The following is a 19,952-nucleotide window of genomic DNA, read 5'->3' as shown; positions in this document are numbered from 1 at the left end:
TTTTATATTTTAGCGGCTTATTTTTTTAGGTTTTTCTTCCAATTATTAGTACCTCTGTTTTGTCAGAATTGAGTAGAATAAAATGTCTGGCCATCCAATCCTTGATTTCATTGATACAATCTGCTAATTTGAAGAATTGTGAAATTTCATCAGATTTAGAAGAAATATAAAGTTGGGTATCGTCGGCATAACAGTGGAAACTTATTCCACGATTCCTGATAATATCTCCCAGGGGAAGCATATTTAAGGAGAAAAGCAGAGGCCCTAAAACTGATCCCTGTGGCACTCCATACTTGTGTTTGATTTGACAATTCCTCATTTACACTAGGGATGGGCTGAACAACTAATTTCACTGACGTTTAAACAGAAATTTTGAAGTCGACTAGCCTAAAAAGAAACCAACCTTGAGAAAACAGTCAAAAAATTTGTTAATGCAACTCAATGTGTTTTTGACCTGAAAAAAAAAAACTGCTGAAAAGTTGCGCGTATTTCACGACGTGCAGTCGTGCATTAGCCATTGATCTAATATGACAGCTGTTCGGTAAAGAACGTTAACCAATAACAGTTACAATGTTAAAAAAAAGAAAAAAGTAGCCATAGGATAGAAAAAATAGGCCTGTGTTGTAGCCTACCATAAACCTAATGTATTCTAAACATGACGTGCACACAGAATAAAAGATAGTTTAACCCGTTAAGCAGTCGGCACCTCATTGAAAATAAACAGTCATTTTCTAGGCTACTTACTCAAAAGCATAAATTTTTTGATGTGCAGAATAAACATGTCGACATGGTCCGGTGAAATACGGGACTTGACTTACTTGAGGCTGCTATCCTGCACTTGAAAAAGCCTGCATAGCGGAAAAATAACGTACAAGCATGCACAGATTTAAAGAAAGTTAAATGTGAAAACATCCATAGTGACTTTCAAACATTTGGAAATCCGATTCCCGCACCACCACTGAAGTGATTTCATAACTACTTTGCTGAGTTTGCTTGTCTAGCGAGAGGACATTTTCCTGCGTGCGTTGTGAGTGAGAGAGGGAAGAAGCACGTGCAGCCTGAGGTGAAATGAAACTGTATCTGCTCAAGATATACTCTTTTTAAAATAATATTTGTATTATTAATTCTATTTAAAATATGTAACATTATTTTAATATTTTAATTTTAATTTTAAAGTAATTTAAGCACAGCCTCTGTAAAAAATATAAAGCCAAACGTAAATGTGTAAAAATAATGATCAGTTTAATGGGGGAAGTATTAACCGACTAGTAATTCCAGTGACGACTAGCAGCATCAGAACCTTTTAGTTGACTAGTCTCGCACATCCCTAGTTTACACATACAAAGTGGTAGTGGTATGATAAATAGGACCTGAACCATGCTAATGCAAGTCCACTAATGCCAACATAATTCTACGGCCTATTCAAGAGAATGTTGTGATCTATCGTGTCGAAGGCAGCACTAAGATCTGAAAGCACTAGAAGAGAAATGCAGCTGCGATCAGATAAGAGCAAGTCATTTGTAACTCTAATAAGTGCAGTCTCTGTACAGTAATGGGGCCTAAATCCTGACTGAAATTGTTCATATATACCATTTCTCTGTAGAAATGAACATAGTTTGGAGGATACTACCTTTTCTAGTATTCAACATAAATGGGAGATTTGAAATCGGTCTATAATTAGCCAATTCGCCAGGATCAAGCTGTGGCTTCTTAATAAGCGGTTTGATACCTGCCATTTTAAAGTTACTGTTAAAAAAGGCCCGGGGCTGGCCATTGGTAGTGGCGGGGGGAATCCCGGTGGCCTGGCAACTGATTTGGCCCGCTAATTACTTATTCATAATGTTTTTATATTATTGCCACCCAAATGATTTCTGAATTTGAAATAAATCAATAATAAAACACGAATCCATTAGTCTTAACTAATCTGGGCCACTCCTAATATGGGTCACACCATTGTGTGAGGGGTTCCAGTAAATGCATGGAAAACCCCGCTCATTCAAGAACGCATGCTGTCTACTGAAATAACGAAAAATAACCACAAAATTAACTGAAATGAGAGGGCGCGTTTTACCTGTCAATCAGACATGCGTGGAAGTTGCGTTCTTTACTATAGCAACGGTAGGCTCGGGCGTGTTTTCTCTCAGGATCATCATTGATGGTAAGTGTTTTATTTTAAATGAAAATCAGATAAATGCTCTCACGTCATACAGAATAAAATTAAGAATAATGAATAAATAATAACAGTTCATGTTTCTTTTTTAAATATTCTAATAGTAGTATTGTAAAAATAAAAAAAAATAATAAAAAACTTTATTCACAAAAGCACTATGTTTGATCCATGTAAAATTTAAATTATGCCCCATAATATGATATGACAGAGCAGAGCACTAATCCACTCTGAAGCGTTATTTTTATATAATTTATATACATTTACACTTTAACGATCACACTGGAACATGTAGCAAACCGTTTATCTTGAGAAGTTAAACTTCCGTCAGAAATACACGTCAAAATAAAAGCACGATTCATAATAAAAGCTAAACGCCTGAAATTGAAGAAATTGCAACAGAAATATATTATAACTGTATAGTAAAATGTAATTCTCTCTGTAGAAATAATAATTATAATAATAAATAATGAATAATGATTGTAATTATAATACAAATTATGCAAAATTTCACAAGCAGAGTGCTTTTGTACTGAATAAAAGTTTGTTAAAAATGCAATGGTATGTTGATAAGTAATTGTTCTATCAGTAGGGCCCTGCTTAAAAGTGTTAGAAACACTTGAAGGAAACATGCATATCTTGTAATTTATTATTTACATTGAAATGTAACTTTAAATAGGCTAAAGGAGTGTGTTCAATAATAGCACTTTATCATTTTAGCAAATTTCTTCTTTGGTATTGAAATTGGTATCGAGGACCGTGAAATTTCACTGGTATCGGTACTGACTACTGAAATTTTGGTACCGTGAAAACACTACATGGAGGCATTGTTTGATTGCTTTTCATTAAATGTATTGGTAACACATTGAAATAAGGTTGTGTATGCATTAACATTACACTATGAATTCACATGAAAAATGAACAATACTTTTACAGCATTTGTAATCTTGGGTTTTGTCAATCTCTACACATACTAATACAGTTTAATAACCAAACCAACCAGCTCCGAGGTTAATCACAACATCACAAACTTTGTTGTGAGGCAAAAAAGTATTTGAAAATCGGACATAAACTACAAAGGTACAAGGCTGTGTACTTACCATCTTTCATGAAGGCACAAACTACAATCCCATAAAGCATTGCGAATTATGTAATTGAAAATAAAACTATGGAAATATATAAAACTATTTATTTTAGGTTGTTGTTTATAAGTATAGAAACAATATATTTTACATTTATTGCAAAATATCCCGATATGTGCAAAAATATAAGTAGTTTAAGGGTGAAGGGAGACTGACACAATTACGTAATTTACAGTGCATCATGGGAGCATGCGGTCACTCCGAGGCATGTTTCACGTTTTTGTTGCCTGCGGTTCTCTGATTGGTGGATATTTCTCTGATGTGCCATGGGTAATGTAGTTGTTTACCATGAATTCCGCTATCAAACGTGATTTTTAAACAATGAAGTTGAGAACGCAGATGGATGGCTTCAAGGAAGCATATACCATCGATGAACAACCTCGTAGCTCATGGTAGGTCTGTCTTTTAAAGTTTATAAGTTATCGTTGAAAATGAGTAAGTCTATGGGATAAATGAATGGGATTTTTACTTCCGTAACCAGACTGTTGCGCTCTATTGGGTGGCCTGGATGAGTGTGAGACTCCCGGCCTGAAATTATGTCCCAGTCTATATTAAATTAACATATTCAATAGTAATCCTTTAATATTATTTTACAGTAATGTAATAATAGAGTTTATGAAATCTGTTAAGTTATCATGGACGTTCCCGCATGATTCTTTAGATCGAATTATTTAGTACAATTTGCAGGTAAATGTTATTTATTTGTAGGCTTTGTATTGATATGTTGGTACATTTACGAAGTTTAAAATTATTAAAAAAATACATTTATATTTCTGATGAATAATATCCTTCCATGAACTCATTTAGTGGAAAACATGACATTAAACTTGCTGAAACTCTGTTGTGCTGATAAGCTGTGTCACATGTTCTAAGGCCTATTCATCCCTTACATATTTTAGCTGTTAGAACAGCTAAAATCACTGATAATATTTAATATATTCTTAAAATTAGTCTGGTAATGGCAGTTACTAAATCATTAAATAATTCCACAAATTAACATCAGCCCTCAACATGCTCAGTGATCAAGGGCTTAGGGTGTTCCAGTTAAACCAGTGCATGAGTTTTGCCAGTAGTGTGGGCACTCGCGCAATGTAAGCAATGACGTACATCTGAGTCCATAAGATGTGGGGAAGTTACCGAGGGAAGGTCATGAAGTGGAACACAGTGGACGCCTAGGTGTCATTAGAAAGACATTAGAAACATTAACTGAAGCTCCTGACCCATATCTGCATGATTGGATGCACTGCACTGCTGCAATACGACTGGCTGATTAGATAATTGCATGGATGATTGTTGGTGCCAGACGGGCTAGTTTGAGTATTTCTGTAACTGCTGATCTCCTGGGATTTTCACGCACAACAATCTCTAGAATTGACTCCGAATGGTGCAAAAAACAAAATTAATGATAATTAAGTGTGTTTTAAGTGTTCTAATACTTCTTGGGACCCTCTGGGATCTACGCCCCTGATAAAAGAGCAGCAAGATACAGAAAATGCAGAAACTAAATCTCCAGGACAGGAAAGTGGGGTCTGCTGGCCAGGGACAGTCAAAAGATACTGTGTTCCTCTCTTCCCTTTGTCCACAGCACCCCTATTTTGTTGTTATTGGGATAAAGATTGTGTTAAAAACATATTCAGTTTACTTTTGACTTTAAATGCTTGATATAGGTCATTGTGCTCTTATGTAATATTTATTTTTTGCACTGTGAGAATAATCTGGGAAAGTAGTCAAGATCAGTAGAGCAGATTTACACAAGTGATGCCTGTTGCTGCTTGTTTTTAAACTAAGCTGTTTGAGAAGTGAAGTGACATCATTCACTCTCATTCTCTCCGTTTCATGATCTTTGATCTCTTGATCCCGCACCGGTAGGAAAACTCCACAAAAACAGTGGTGACATGTTGTTCTGGGTACACACGTGGATATGCTGTTGTCCACGCTCTCAGAGCGGTTCATGTTAGAAGCCGCCATGTTCGGGTCAGTTTATCAAGTAGGACTTTGGGTTCGGGTTTGTAATTTATGAAAAAACATATAGGCCTTCCAAACTTGTTACGTGCTCTCACTCACAAATACACACGAATGGATAAGTAAGGGGCCGTTGTTCTGAAATATTCGGTTTCTGATATTTTTGGTTGTACTGGGTGGAGCATACATGAATATTCATAAGTTTCTTGTTTTCGGAAAGGTAATTACTAGGGGTGTAATGGTACATGTATTCGTCCCAACCGTCACGGTACTGACGTCATGGTTCGGTGCATGCAGTCAGACGAAGAATGCATCCGAGTCAGTCACAGGCGATCCACTCCAATCCAGAAGGGGTGCGCGCGGTAATGCGGCGCTTTTTGCTAACCGCCACAACAGGAAAAAGACCAGAAGAAGAAGAGACCATCTATGCACCAACCCAAAACAAGAATGGCGAGTTCAGATTTTTATAATGAAGTTTCCAGTTGGCAAATACTACCTGGCCTGCAACCTCAGTACCTCCCTACTAGCAAGGGTGGTTTGTTTTTCTGTCTTTTTGGGAGGGCTGGGCTTAAGCTTTAAATGTTTAAATATAGTTTAAGTGGAACAAATTGTAACACTAGTTTTATTTTTCATTATTCTATTTATTTTGTACTTTTATAACACAAGATGCTTTTCATATTTTCAAAAAAATATGACCTATGCAAGAGTGCATTCTGTTTACTGCTTAGTGCTTAATACACTAAAGGAGACTGTACTGTACCAACTACTTCAGGGAGGACTAAATGCCGCTAGGTGGAACAAACTGTAATTTGCACTACTGTCTGTTCAAAATAAATGAAGAGAAACCTAGCATTTGGGATTTGTTGCTTTTTCCTGTTGTACCGAACTCGTATCGTACCCTGACCCCAAAACCGAGGTACGTACCGAACCGTGACTTCTGTGTACCATTACACCCCTAGTAATTAAGTTTCAGCATCAAATGAAGTTAAGCTTAACTGTTCATCTTTTTACAACAATTTATACTAGATTGTGCATGCACTAATATTTTCAGTGCCGCTTTAACACGAAACAGGAAACTCTTGAACATTCATGTATGCTCTGCCCAGTGCAACCGGAAATCTCAGAAACCGAATATTTCAGAACACCGTTCACACTGAACGTTCTTTTGCGTGTGTCTGCTCCAGTAGTGTAGTCTGGGGGCATACGCTATACAAAATAAACTGTACAGTCGCATTTCTGAGGATGAGTGCTTTCATTATATGCACCGGTCAGCCACAACATTAAAACCACCTGCCTAATATTGTGTAGGTCCCCCTTGTGCCAACAAAACAGCGCCAACCCGCATCTCAAAATAGCATTCTGAGATTATATTCTGCTCGCCACAATTGTACAGAGCGGTTATCTGAGTTACTGTAAACTTTGTCAGTTTGAACCAGTCTGGCCATTCTCCACTGACCTCTCTCATCAACAAGGCGTTTTCATCCACAGAACTGCCTCTCACGGGATGTTTTTTGTTTTTGGCACCATTCGGAGTAAATTCTAGAGACTTGTGTGTGAAAATCCCAAGAGATCAGCAGCTACAGAAATACTCAAACCAGCCCATCTGGCATCAGCAATCATGCCACAGTCCAAATCACTGAGATCTAATTTTTCCCCATTCTGATGGTTGATGTGAACATTAACTGAAGCTCCTGACCCATATCTGCATGATTGTATGCACTGCATTGCTGCCACACCATTGACTGATTAGACGACCAAAGATTCTGCATGACCTGGAGGCATTTTGCCAAGACGAATGGGCAGCTATACCACCTGCAAGAATTTGGGGCCTCATAGACAACTATTACAAAAGACTGCACGCTGTCATTGATGCTAAAGGGGGCAATACACAGTATTGAGAACTAAGGGTATGCAGACTTTTGAACAGGGGTCATTTCATTTTTTTCTTTGTTGCCATGTTTTGTTTTACGATTGTGCCATTCTGTTATAACCTACAGTTGAATATGAATCCCATAAGAAATAAAAGAAATGTGTTTTGCCTGCTCACTCATGTTTTCTTTAAAAACGGTACATATATTACCAATTCTCCAGGGGTATGCAAACTTTTGTTTGACGTCTTTGATTTTGTAATCACAGATTCCCATAAGACACACAATCTGCCAATGTCAATCAGTGTGTTAATCACTATGGATGGATGCTGCTGTGATTTAGGTTAAAAATGCATAAATACTCAGTACATATCAAACGATCTGTAATAACAGACAAAGAAATAGTGACCACGTAATATAAACAGTTACTCACACTTGTGTGGTGCGACATTATTGTCGGATCCAATATAGTCGGCACAGCATCGTCTTTTAGTTTCAATCTTTCTGAAAATCCTGCGTCGAAAATGAAGTGAACAAAGGACCAAGTTCTTACTGACGCGGTCTGGAACTTCATTAAAAATAAAGTTCATCCACTTTTTCCTAATGTTGGGATCAGAAGGAAGGCAATGCAAAGACTGTGTTTTTCCACAACTTGGCAATGCACAGCGTCTTGTTGTCTTTGGAGCCACCTTTATCGTTTGGTTTCTGCATAGACCTGCATTTGCCTCACTCGTTATTTACCTACTACATGCGTGAAATGGTGGCGGGGCTAAACAGGCAGTGATGTAGAAGCAGGCGTTGATCTTCTTCTGTGGATGCGGTGTTTAGCCACACTATTACGTAATAAAGTGGCACATTCCACATCCTGTCGTTTTGGCAGATTGGCTTCAATATAAGCTGTTTTTAGACTAACGAGAAAGTTTTGAGTTCTGAAACTTACAGGATGTTTTTATAGTACAATGACCTCTTGATATGTCAAAAGATCAAGGGAATTTTGATTTGAGTTCATGACCCCTTTTAATGGTTCCTATGGTTAAAAAAAAAAATCCCATTCAAGCTCGTTCAAAGCGAATACATAAAACAGATGTAAATGAAGACATATAGCCTATCATATTTAGTCAAAAGATATTATTTTTTAGCTATATCGCTGAGCCAATATATAATATTAGGTTGGATTTCACTTTCTGTGAAAAAGAAAAAGAGAAGTGGTTACTAGCAGTGTTGGGGAAGCTAATCTGAAAATACAGCTTCCAAAGCTACTCATAACTTAAAGTATAAACTAAAAAAAAATCACCCTATTTTATACAACCGAGTCAACTATAGTAATAAACCGCAGCAATGAACTAAATCTTTTGCTTAAAAAAAGACAATGTCCCTTTAAACTGCACAGGGGCTCTGGTGAAAAAGTGAATCATTTAAGTGAACTAGGTCATTCACATAGACCGTCCAAACAAACCAACTAGGGATGTCAAAAGTACCAGTATTTTGATACCAAGTCTATCCTAAAATAAAATAAAAATGAACAAAACAGTATCAGTGTTCCTGCAATAAGGGTAGTACTGACTCAGTTCGGTTCCCGAGAGCTGTTCGACTGACACACGGTTTTAAAATGCTTTCAAAATACTCACAGAATTTTTGTTACTCGTTTAACACCGTAATGCTGCTGATTGTCGTGTCGGTGCTGGTGCTCGATCGGAGGAAGAGGGCTCATGCCTCATGGTAAACCTGGTCATGCAGCTAACACACATGAACGGTCAAATGATGAGGTATTAATGTAAATGCAGATGGAACAAAAACAATCAGGTGTGTGTGTGTGAAAAAAATTAAATCTGTGCATTAGACTTTGTAGTGGCTGTCCGTTATGTTGTTAATATTAATCAGCAGCCATATTGAAAAGGAAAAAACACTTACTGTTATAAACGACTCAGTGTTCTTTATTCGTTAGTTTACTTTATACTTGGTTCTTTATTATTATAACTGTGTACCCAAAATAATTATTTAAATACTTCAAGCAATGTTTACTAAATTAAGAATCACATGACAATTTTTTAATCTATTATTTGAATTATTTAACTTTTTAAATAGGCTAAAGTAGTGTTCAATATCATATGTCCTGTTTTTGCTGTCGTATCAAACTTGGTTTAGAGAATCATGACATTTCACTGCCATTGGTACCGACTATTTTTTGGTATTGTGACAAATTTAGCCGACTCACTAAAATGAACTGAAGTTCCCAACGCTAAATATAAGTGAATTGATTATTTTACCCAATTAATTTACATGAACTGTCCAAAAGAACCAATGATACTGGAAAAGCTACACTACTGTGAAAATAGCTGAGCTACTGAAAAATGTAGTTAAGTGTCGCTTCTTGAAGTTAATCACTCCTCAACAATGATTACTAGTAACTATGGCCCAAATCTGTTTTTCTGCTCATTTCTGTTTTTTTTGTAAGGTTGTTCACACAACATTTTAAATGTAGCACATATCAGACACTAGTCTGAACAGCCAACGTTTGTTAACTGACCCGCATGCGTATAACACTTCCTGAAAATGCGTAACCACTGGAGGGTCAACTTGGCCTTGTGCTTAGGGTCATTGTCATGCTGGAAAGTCCAAGAGCGTCCCATGCGCAGCTTTCGTGCAGAAGAATGCTAATTGTCTGCCAGTATTTTCTGATAACATGCTGCATTCATCTTGCCATCAATTTTCACAAGATTCCCCGTGCCTTTAGAGCTCACACACCCCCAAAACATCAGTGAGCCACCACCATGCTTCACAGTGGGCATGGTATTCTTTTCACTATAGGCCTTGTTGACCCCTCTCCAAACATAGCGCTTATGGTTGTGACCATAAAGCTCTATTTTGGTCTTGTCACTCCAAATTACAGTGTGCCAGAAGCTGTGAGGCGTGTCAAGGTGTTTTTTTGTGGCACTGGCGCAGTAAAGGCTTCTTTCTGGCAACTCGACCATGCAGCTCATTTTTGTTCAAGTATTGTCGTATTGTGCTCCTTGAAACAACCACACTGTCTTTTTCCAGAGCAGCCTGTATTTCTCCTGAGGTTACCTGTGGGTTTTTCTTTGTATCCCGAACAATTCTTCTGGCAGTTGTGGCTGAAATCTTTCTTGGTCTACCTGACCGTGGCTTGGTATCAAGATCCCTGAATTTTCCATTTCTTAAGTGATTGAGCAGTACTGACTGGCATTTTCAAGGCTTTGGATATCTTTTTATATCCTTTTCCATTTTTATAAGTTCCATTACCTTGTTACGCAGGTCTTTTGACAGTTCTTTTCTGCTCCCCATGGCTCAGTATCTAGCCTGCTCAGTGCAGAGCTAACAAACTCATTGACTATTTATACACAGACACTAATTGCAATTTAAAAAGCCACAGGTGTGGGAAATTAACCTTTAATTGCCATTTAAACCTGTGTGTGTCACCTTGTGTGTCTGTAACAAGGCCAAACATTCAAGGGTATGTAAACTTTTGATCAGGGCAATTTGGGTGATTTCTGTTATCATTATGATTTAAAAGGGAGCCAAACAACTATGTGATGATAAATGGCTTCATATGATCACTATCCTTAAATAAAAGATGATCAGTCATATTTTCAAAATCAATGCCAAAATGTCACAATTTCTGCCAGGGTATGCAAACTTTTGAGCACAACTGTATATGCTCTAATATAAGAAAACCGTATAATAAAAGGCAGTATTTACCTATATATATTTTTACTAAAGCGTTTCTATGAAAATGCCATGCAAGGACTTCAGTGAACATTTTTTTTTTTTTACACTCTTTTGAAAACTTTATGGCCAAATAAAAACCACATTCAGATCGTGGCAATATTCATGATCAATGCAAATATACCATGAATTTTATATGTATTGCCCAGTTTTACTATATATTTTTTTTAAATCCTTGCTATTCATCTGTCAAACCAACTTTACTTGTATACTTTAAGTAATAATGAGCATCTGTCTGCTTAAACACATGCTGTGAACATTTGATTCAGCTTCCCTGGGTCTTTCTTTCTTGTTCCTAGATGATGTAAAACATGGTACCATGTGAATGATTGAGGAACATGAAGCCTACACACAAACTACTGTTCGTCCTGTGTCCCATGCTGGTCTTGGGGTTCATCTACTACTCTTCTGGGAAGCTCCATTTGCACGTATGGGGCCAGAAGCCACGTGAGTAGTTCTCAGGGCTTGTGTTGCCATCTATATGTTAATATGAGTCAGGTTGTGACCTCCCTGTACTTGTGTGCCTTTTGGTCTGTCAATATGAATGTCCGACTCGGTTTGTTTGTTAGACCCTCTGTCAGCTGAATTATTAAGCTTAAGCTAATTATTAACCCAAAAATGAAAATTCATTTACTCAGTCATTCCATCCCAGATATGTATGACTTCCTTTCTTCTGCAGAACACAAATTATGATTTTTAGAAGAATATTTCAGCTCTGTAGGTCCATAAAATTCAAGTGAATGGGTGCCAAAATGTGTATGTTCCAAAAAGCACATAAAGGCAGCATAAAAGTAATCCATAAGACTCCAGTAGTTAAATCCATATCTTCAGAAGCGAGATGATAGGTGTGTGTGAGAAACAGATCAATATTTAAGTCATTTTTTGCTAGAAATTCTTCTCCTTACCCTGCAGGGGTGCGATATGCAGAGAAGAATGTGACTCACCAAAAACACAAGAATGTGAAAGTGATCTGTTTCTCACTCACACCTATCATATAGCTTCTGAAGATATTGATTTAACCACTGAAGTCTTATGGAATACTTTTATGCTGACTTGTGTGATTTTTTTTTTTTTGGTTTGTTTTTAGCTTTAAAATGTTGGCACCCATTCACTTGCATTATTTGGACCAAAAGAGCTGAGAAGTTCTTCTAAAAATCTTCATTTGAGTTCTGCAGAAGAAAGGAAGTCATACATATCTGGAATGGCATGAGTGTGAGTAAATGATGAGAATTTTCGTTTTTGGATTAATTATCCTTTAACCACAGGTTAAGATCAGATCACATCTCAAAGTGTGTTTATTGTTGTGCGGGTTCCTCTTTCACAGGTTTTGCATTGCTGTTTTCATAGAGTCACATTTGGTAAAACTTTGCTATAACTTTGCTATAAGTGAATGATCAAATTTAACCTTTAGGACCATAGAATTTTAACAATTGTTGAATGCAAGATTCTCAGATTTCTTCCTTTTCACTTTCTTGTTGATTGTTTGGATATGCAGTAGAAAATTGCATTTCCAAATTTGGAGTGTTCAAATGTTTGTACAGATGAGACTTTAGGTGATGGATATACTGTCATTTAACTTCTGAGAGATTGTCCCTCTCAATGTGAAACCACACAAATGTTATTAAGGGACAATCAACAGAAATGCGATTCATCTTCATCTCATTTATCTTCTGTTTAGATTGGTAATGAGGGAAGTTTTGTAATAGTTGACTTATTATTTGGCTGATAAGTAGGTGTGTGTCTGCATTCGTTCATTGTGTCATTTTGAAGCATCTACTGTTAAAAGAGTCTAGGGATGGGGAAATTATTTTTTTTTTTCTCTCAAACAATACTGCATGGAGCCACAAAAATTAATTATTAATTATTACAAATTTTTAATTATTAATAATTCTATTTATTGAAAAAGCATATGCTGGATCAAACATTATAGAAACAGATAAGTGCCATGTGGTGTGCGATTACTGCAAAAAAAAAAAAAAAAAAAAATGGCACAAAGTGGTAACCTATTGATCTTTTTTTTTTTTTACTGTAGCATTTTACATACTTTTTTTTCATTAAAATTTGGAACATTTCTTACAGTGCGCTGAGCCATGTTAACTCGGCAAAAGCTTGTGCTCCTACGCTATTGCTGAAAAATGTGAATGCTTTGAGAATTTTCTTGCATCATAAATTGTGAGGTGCCTAAACATCCCACCTGTACAAGTGAATAACTAATATGTACAGTTCAGCTGTATGTCCTGGTGCAGGGGATAAAGCTGGGCATGTGGGACAACACAGATTATACAGTAGCAAATAATAATAATTCACGAGTTCGTGTATTCATATAGCTAATCCTTGAGTATGATGAAGGTAAACACATTGTTTTGCTGTCCAAGACAGAGGGCTCGAGACTCAAATCAAGCGCTAAAGCAAAGCCCCCCTGAACATCTTAATAAATTAAGTTAGTAATAACTTAGGAGGAGATGGGTGGTGGAGAGATGCTGGAAGAATAAGCAGCAGTTTATATACTCTTACATAATGATTGACTGAATTATATAAACTAGCTCCTCCCTGAACCTTAAAAGGATTAAGAATAAGGACTGGGTTAGTTTAAAGGGATAGTTCACCCAAAAATGAAAATTCTCTCATGATATACTCGCCCTCATGCCATTCCAGATGTGTATGACTTTCTTTCATCTGTTGAACTCAAACAAAGATTTTTTGGAGATTATTTCAGCTCTGTGGGTCCATACAATACAAGTGAATGGTGACCTGAACTTTGAAGCTCCAAAAATCATATAATGCCACCATAAAAGTAATCCATACGACTCCAGTGATTAAATAAAATCTTCAGAAGCAAAATGATATGTGAGAGTGAGAAGCAATCAATATTTGCCCAGTAGGTGGCGATATGCACAAATAATGTGAATCGCCAAAAACAAAAGAAGAATGTGAAAGTGAAGACTGATAGTAAGATACTAAAGTTACAAAACCACTATTTATGCAATTTATGCTATTTAGTACTGAGCACTGACATAATTCGAAACTAGCACGCTGTGTGACTGACACAAGACTGCTTTCAAATGCTCACACATGAATTTGATCCATTTGGGAAAAAGTTAATGCACAGTTAATCTGATTAAAATTGTGATGGGTCCTAATGTGACTATTAAATCGCAAAAGGATTAAATTAAATTAAATGCACTGTCTGCATTTTCTGTGCTTCAAAGCCGCTAATATGCTAAAATCACAGTATTAAGAGCTGTGTGTGTTGTAATAGATGATAGAACAGTGTGCTTATTTACTGCTATGTTTATACAGTATAATTGAATCGCAGCATTCTGCACTTTTATAATCACAATGGGCCATTTAAATAACTGCTTATCCCGAGGTGTGAAGCTACCGTCCAAAACACACACAAACTAAAGCCTTCATGTCAAAATGAAAGCTTGATTCAACTAGCTGAAATTTGTTAATACTAGGCTTGGCATCGATGCCTTTTACACTCTTCGATAATCTGAAGATTTCTCAGATGATTATTGAGATTTTATATATATATATATATATATATTATTTTTTTTTTTTTTCCAGATATACAGGTGCATCTCAATAAATTAGAATGTCGTGGAAAAGTTCATTTATTTCAGTAATTCAACTCAAATTGTGAAACTCGTGTATTAAATAAATTCAATTCACACAGACTGAAGTAGTTTAAGTCTTTGGTTCTTTTAATTGTGATGATTTTGGCTCACATTTAACAAAAACCCACCAATTCAAACCCATCTCAAAAAATTAGAATACATCATAAGACCAATAAAAAAAAACATTTTTAGTGAATTGTTTGCCATCTGGAAAGTATGTTCATTTACTGTATATGTACTCAATACTTGGTAGGGGCTCCTTTTGCTTTAATTACTGCCTCAATTTGGCGTGGCATGGCGGTGATCAGTTTGTGGCACTGCTGAGGTGGTATGGAAGCCCAGGTTTCTTTGACAGTGGCCTTCAGCTCATCTGCATTTTTTGGTCTCTTGTTTCTCATTTTCCTCTTGACAATACCCCATAGATTCTCTATGGAGTTCAGGTCTGGTGAGTTTGCTGGCCAGTCAAGCACACCAACACCATGGTCATTTAACCAACTTTTGGTGCTTTTGGCAGTGTGGGCAGGTGCCAAATCCTGCTGGAAAATGAAATCAGCATCTTTAAAAAGCTGGTCAGCAGAAGGAAGCATGAAGTGCTCCAAAATTTCTTGGTAAACGGGTGCAGTGACTTTGGTTTTCAAAAAACACAATGGACCAACACCAGCAGATGACACTACACCCCAAATCATCACAGACTGTGGAAACTTAACACTGGACTTCAAGCAACTTGGGCTATGAGCTTCTCCACCCTTCCTCCAGACTCTAGGACCTTGGTTTCCAAATGAAATACAAAACTTGCTCTCATCTGAAAAGAGGACTTTGGAACACTGGGCAACAGTCCAGTTCTTCTTCTCCTTAGCCCAGGTAAGACGCCTCTGACGTTGTCTGTGGTTCAGGAGTGGCTTAACAAGAAGAATAAGACAACTGTAGCCAAATTCCTTGACACGTCTGTGTGTGGTGGCTCTTGATGCCTTGACCCCAGCCTCAGTCCATTCCTTGTGAAGTTCACCCAAATTCTTGAATCGATTTTGCTTGACAATCCTCATAAGGCTGTGGTTCTCTCGGTTGGTTGTGCATCTTTTTCTTCCACACTTTTTCCTTCCACTCAACTTTCTGTTAACATGCTTGGATACAGCACTCTGTGAACAGCCAGCTTCTTTGGCAATGAATGTTTGTGGCTTACCCTCCTTGTGAAGGGTGTCAATGATTGTCTTCTGGACAACTGTCAGATCAGCAGTCTTCCCCATGATTGTGTAGCCTAGTGAACCAAACTGAGAGACCATTTTGAAGGCTCAGGAAACCTTTGCAGGTGTTTTGAGTTGATTAGCTGATTGGCATGTCACCATATTCTAATTTTTTTAGATAGTGAATTGGTGGGTTTTTGTTACATGTGAGCCAAAATCATCACAATTAAAAGAACCAAAGACTTAAACTACTTCAATCTGTGTGCATTGAATTTATTTAATACACGAGTTTCACAATTTGAGTTGAATTACTGAAATAAATGAACTTTTCCATGACATTCTAATTTATTGAGATGCACCTGTATGCAGTTAACATGAAATCTAAAGACACACACTTTGTGCCTGTTTAATTAAAGGAAGCTGATATAATAATGTTAAAAGGCAGCTCCTAGATTTTCTTCCATTATAATTATACCTTTTTCATGTGCATCCCAAATGTATTTATTTTCCAAATTCTTTGCAACATTTCTTCAACCACTAGAGGGAGGGAGAGCACCACAGTACAGGAACAATTTAACATTGGGCTCTGTCCACATGGGTGAGCATTTGTCTTCTGTTCAGATATTTTTACAAGCGAGATCTTAAGTCTTTATTTACTTGTAAGTGATAAAAGTGTCAAGCTCTATACTTTAATGACCATGTTTGCTTCTGACATTTTTATAACACCAACACTGATGTATTGATAAGACTTCAAGTTTGATCAAGCATAGGTTGAAATGCCGGTTAATAAGACATGGCAGATTGTATTTTGGCCATCGGTTCAAAAACTGAGCTCTATCATATGTTAAAAGTCCAAAAAACTTTTGGTAGACCATGAAGATGAAATGTATGTCAAAGCTTCAGTTCAACGGCGAGTTGAATAAGATCCAGTGCCACAGCAAGAACAATGGCAAAAATCCTCCTGGTGTGGTCAGTTTTTACAGGCACATCCAAATGATTGTTCACATTTGAGGGGCTTTTAAGATAATGTTTTCATTTAATTCTAGAAAAATGTAGTAATATTGAGGAACAAAGTTCCCTTCATGTACAGTTGAAGTCAGAAGTTTACATACACTTTATTTGTATTTGGTGGCATTGCCTTTCAATTGTTTAACTTGGGTCAAACGTTTTGGGTAGCCTTCCACAAGCTTCTCACAGTAAGTTGCTGGAATTTTGGCCCATTCCTCCAGACAGAACTGGTGTAACTGAGTCAGGTTTTTAGGCCTCCTTGCACGCACATGCTTTTTCAGTTCTGCCCACAAATTTTCTATCGGATTGAGGTCAGGGCTTTGTGATGGCCACTCCAATACCCTGACTTTGTTGTCCTTAAGCCATTTTCCCACAACTTGGGAGGTATGCTTGGGGACATTGTCCATTTGAAAGACCCATTTGCGACCGAGCTTTAACTTCCTGACTGACCCTTTTCCTCCAAACATAACAATGGTCATTATGGCCAAACAGTTACATTTTTGTTTCATCAGACCAGAGGACATTTCTCCAGAAAGTAAGATCTTTATCCCCATGTGCACTTGCAAACTGTAGTCTGGCTTTTAATGGCGGTTTCGGAGCAGTGGCTTCTTCCTTGCTGAGCAGCCTTTCAGGTTATGTCGATATAGGACTCGTTTTACTGTGGATATAGATACTTGTCTACCTGTTTCCTTCAGCATCTTCACAAGGTCCTTTGCTGTTGTCCTGGGATTGATTTGCACTTTTTGCACCAAACTACATTCATCTCTAGGAGACAGAATGGGTTTCCCTCCTAAGCTGTTTGATGGCTGTGTGGTCCCATGCTGTTTATACTTGCGTGCTTTTGTTTGTACAGATGAACGTGGTACCTTCAGGCATTTGGAAATTGCTCCCAAGGATGAACCAGACTTGTGGAGGTGCACCATATTTTCCTGAGGTCTTGGCTGATTTCTTTTGATTTTCCTATGATGTCAAACAAAGAGATTTTGAGTTTGAAGGTAGGCCTTAAAATACATCCACAGGTATACCTCCAATTCAGTACACCTCCTATCAGAAGATAATTGGCTAATTGTCTAAAGGCTTGACATCCTTTTCCAAGCTGCTTAAAGGCACAGTTAACTTAGTGTATGTAAACTTCTGACCCACTGGAATTGTGACATAGTCAATTAAAAGTGAAACAATCTGTCTGTAAACAATTGTTGGAAAAATTACTCTTGTCATGCACAAAGTAGATGTCCTAAATGACTTGCCAAAACTGTAGTTTGCTAATATGAAATCTGTGGAGTGGTTAAAAAATTTGTTTTAATGACTTCAGCCTAAGTGTATGTAAACTTCTGACTTCAACTGTAGGTTGAGTTTGTGTTGAATTAAGTGCTTGAAACCTATTAGTTGAGTTTGTTTTAGACTGCCGTTTCTATGCTATACAAAAGGTGATCTCCAAACACTGGTTGCTGCTTTAGCCTACAATAACACTTTAAGAGAATGGCTCCCAAAAATGAAAATTGTGTCATTATTCACTCACCCACATGTTGTTCTAAATTGGTATAACTTTTTCTTTTGTGGAACACAAGAGGACATATTTTAAAGAATGTTGTGACTGCTGATTTCCATACAATAGCAGTGGATATTGCCTCACTTTAAAGCTTATAATAGCACCCAAAATTGTCGTCAATTAATCAGGCAAGCTTACTGCTTTTTTCCAGTTCATAGGCAAGCTTGATGCATAGGCAAACCATTGAGAGAGCTACAGATGGTCTCACTGACGAGTGAGAGTGTTCCATCACACCCATCAGTAAACTGTAAAGAGCCCTCCTGCATGTCATTCAACAGCGTTCTGTGGTATATCAGTGCCCGAGAGCAGCACTGTACAGTCTAATCTCAGTCCACATACTCCACCACAGCAGGATGTTTATCATGTACAACACTAACACTGAACATACTTTTGCATGCTGCTGGAAAATGGGTCGGCCCTGGTGCAGAGTGCTCCTCATGTTCTTGATCCACAGAGGGGCTTGATATGTGTAAATAGTGTAAATATGATTGATATTCTACTTGATAAGACAGCAGAAAATGTTTTCATTCTTTGTGGAAAAAAGTAATTTTCTGTGCCATGGACTGATGATGAGGCAAATAACTATTTGGTTGCTGCAATTATTTAGAAGTTTTATTTATTAATGGATTCTTATTGGCTCTCACATGCACAGCTGATGAAATGGATTTGGCTAGTTTCATGTGCCCCCCTCCCCATGTATTAGTATTCGGCAAATACGTTTTTCTCAGTTGTTCAATTAATGTTTTCATTTGCTGACTTTGGTATCTTGAACCTCTGTGGAAAAAGTTAGATGAATTATAAACGGCACATTTCGACAGCTGCACCGCTTATTTTGGAAAATTTCGAGAACCTGGGATGGGTTTCTTTGAACCTATCCCTTGTTATGAAAGGCACATTAGGACAGATTGTAAAGAGGAATCACAATAAATGGCTCTGAAAGGGTACGAGGGAGGAAACACAACCTTTTGTGATGATAAATGACAAAGGGAGGGCAAGAATCCAGTACTGTGTGGGTACGATTGTAGAGACTACGCCATAAAAGACGGTTTTGATGGAGTGTCACCTGAACATATAACCCTGTATGTGACAGTGGGAAGGAAATTTAGCAAAATAAATGAACAGTCTCTCTTATAAATATTAGGATTGTTTTGTTTGACATTCCATATATAGCTTGTTTGCTTGTAGTCCACTTGTGGAAAATTCACTTATTCATTCATTTCTAATTGAGCTTCAGAGGGTCTGCAGGGAGCAATGTCCAGGTTCATAACAGAGCTATGTTATAAGACTAAGACAAACTGGTAACACATTACAATAAGGTTCTATTCGTTTACATAAATGCCTTATGTATCATGAACTAGCAATGAACAATATTTTCCTGTATTAATCTTGGTTAATGTTAATTTATACTTTTACAATTGTTCGTTGTTTGATGGTGTTCATAATGCATTAACTGATGTAGAGTATACAACATTTAATGTTAAAAATGTGAGATTAATATGTGCTGTAAAAGTATTGTTCATTGTTAGTCCATATTAAATTATTGTGAAGTGTTATAGACTAAATGTAATCACTGTCAAAGTTGGACTTGCAAAGTACTGAATAAAAGTAAACGGAAAAATAAAATGTTTGTATTGTATTTAAGACTTTCACTTGTAATTATGGTGTGTTGAATGGCAACTAAATCTGTTTTGTCCATTTTGAAACAAATGTG

General features: G+C 37.1%; 1 protein-coding gene across 3 annotated transcripts in view; it reads left to right on the top strand.

The window, feature by feature from the left end:
* LOC127442441 (CMP-N-acetylneuraminate-beta-1,4-galactoside alpha-2,3-sialyltransferase-like) overlaps positions 1 to 19,952 on the top strand; it is a 109,694-nt gene that overhangs the window by 16,985 nt on the left and 72,757 nt on the right. For all 3 annotated transcript variants that reach the window (XM_051700493.1, XM_051700492.1, XM_051700491.1), the window contains exon 2: positions 11,183 to 11,330. In XM_051700493.1, coding sequence (XP_051556453.1) covers positions 11,222 to 11,330 — 109 coding nt within the window. In that variant the 5' untranslated portion in view covers positions 11,183 to 11,221. The remainder of the gene's footprint in view (positions 1 to 11,182; positions 11,331 to 19,952) is intronic.

This window comes from Myxocyprinus asiaticus, chromosome 6 (assembly GCF_019703515.2).
Source record: "Myxocyprinus asiaticus isolate MX2 ecotype Aquarium Trade chromosome 6, UBuf_Myxa_2, whole genome shotgun sequence".
In the NCBI taxonomy this organism is placed as follows: domain Eukaryota; kingdom Metazoa; phylum Chordata; class Actinopteri; order Cypriniformes; family Catostomidae; genus Myxocyprinus; species Myxocyprinus asiaticus.
The sequence above is the reverse complement of the archived record's forward strand: the minus strand, read 5'-3'. Positions and strand labels throughout refer to the sequence as shown.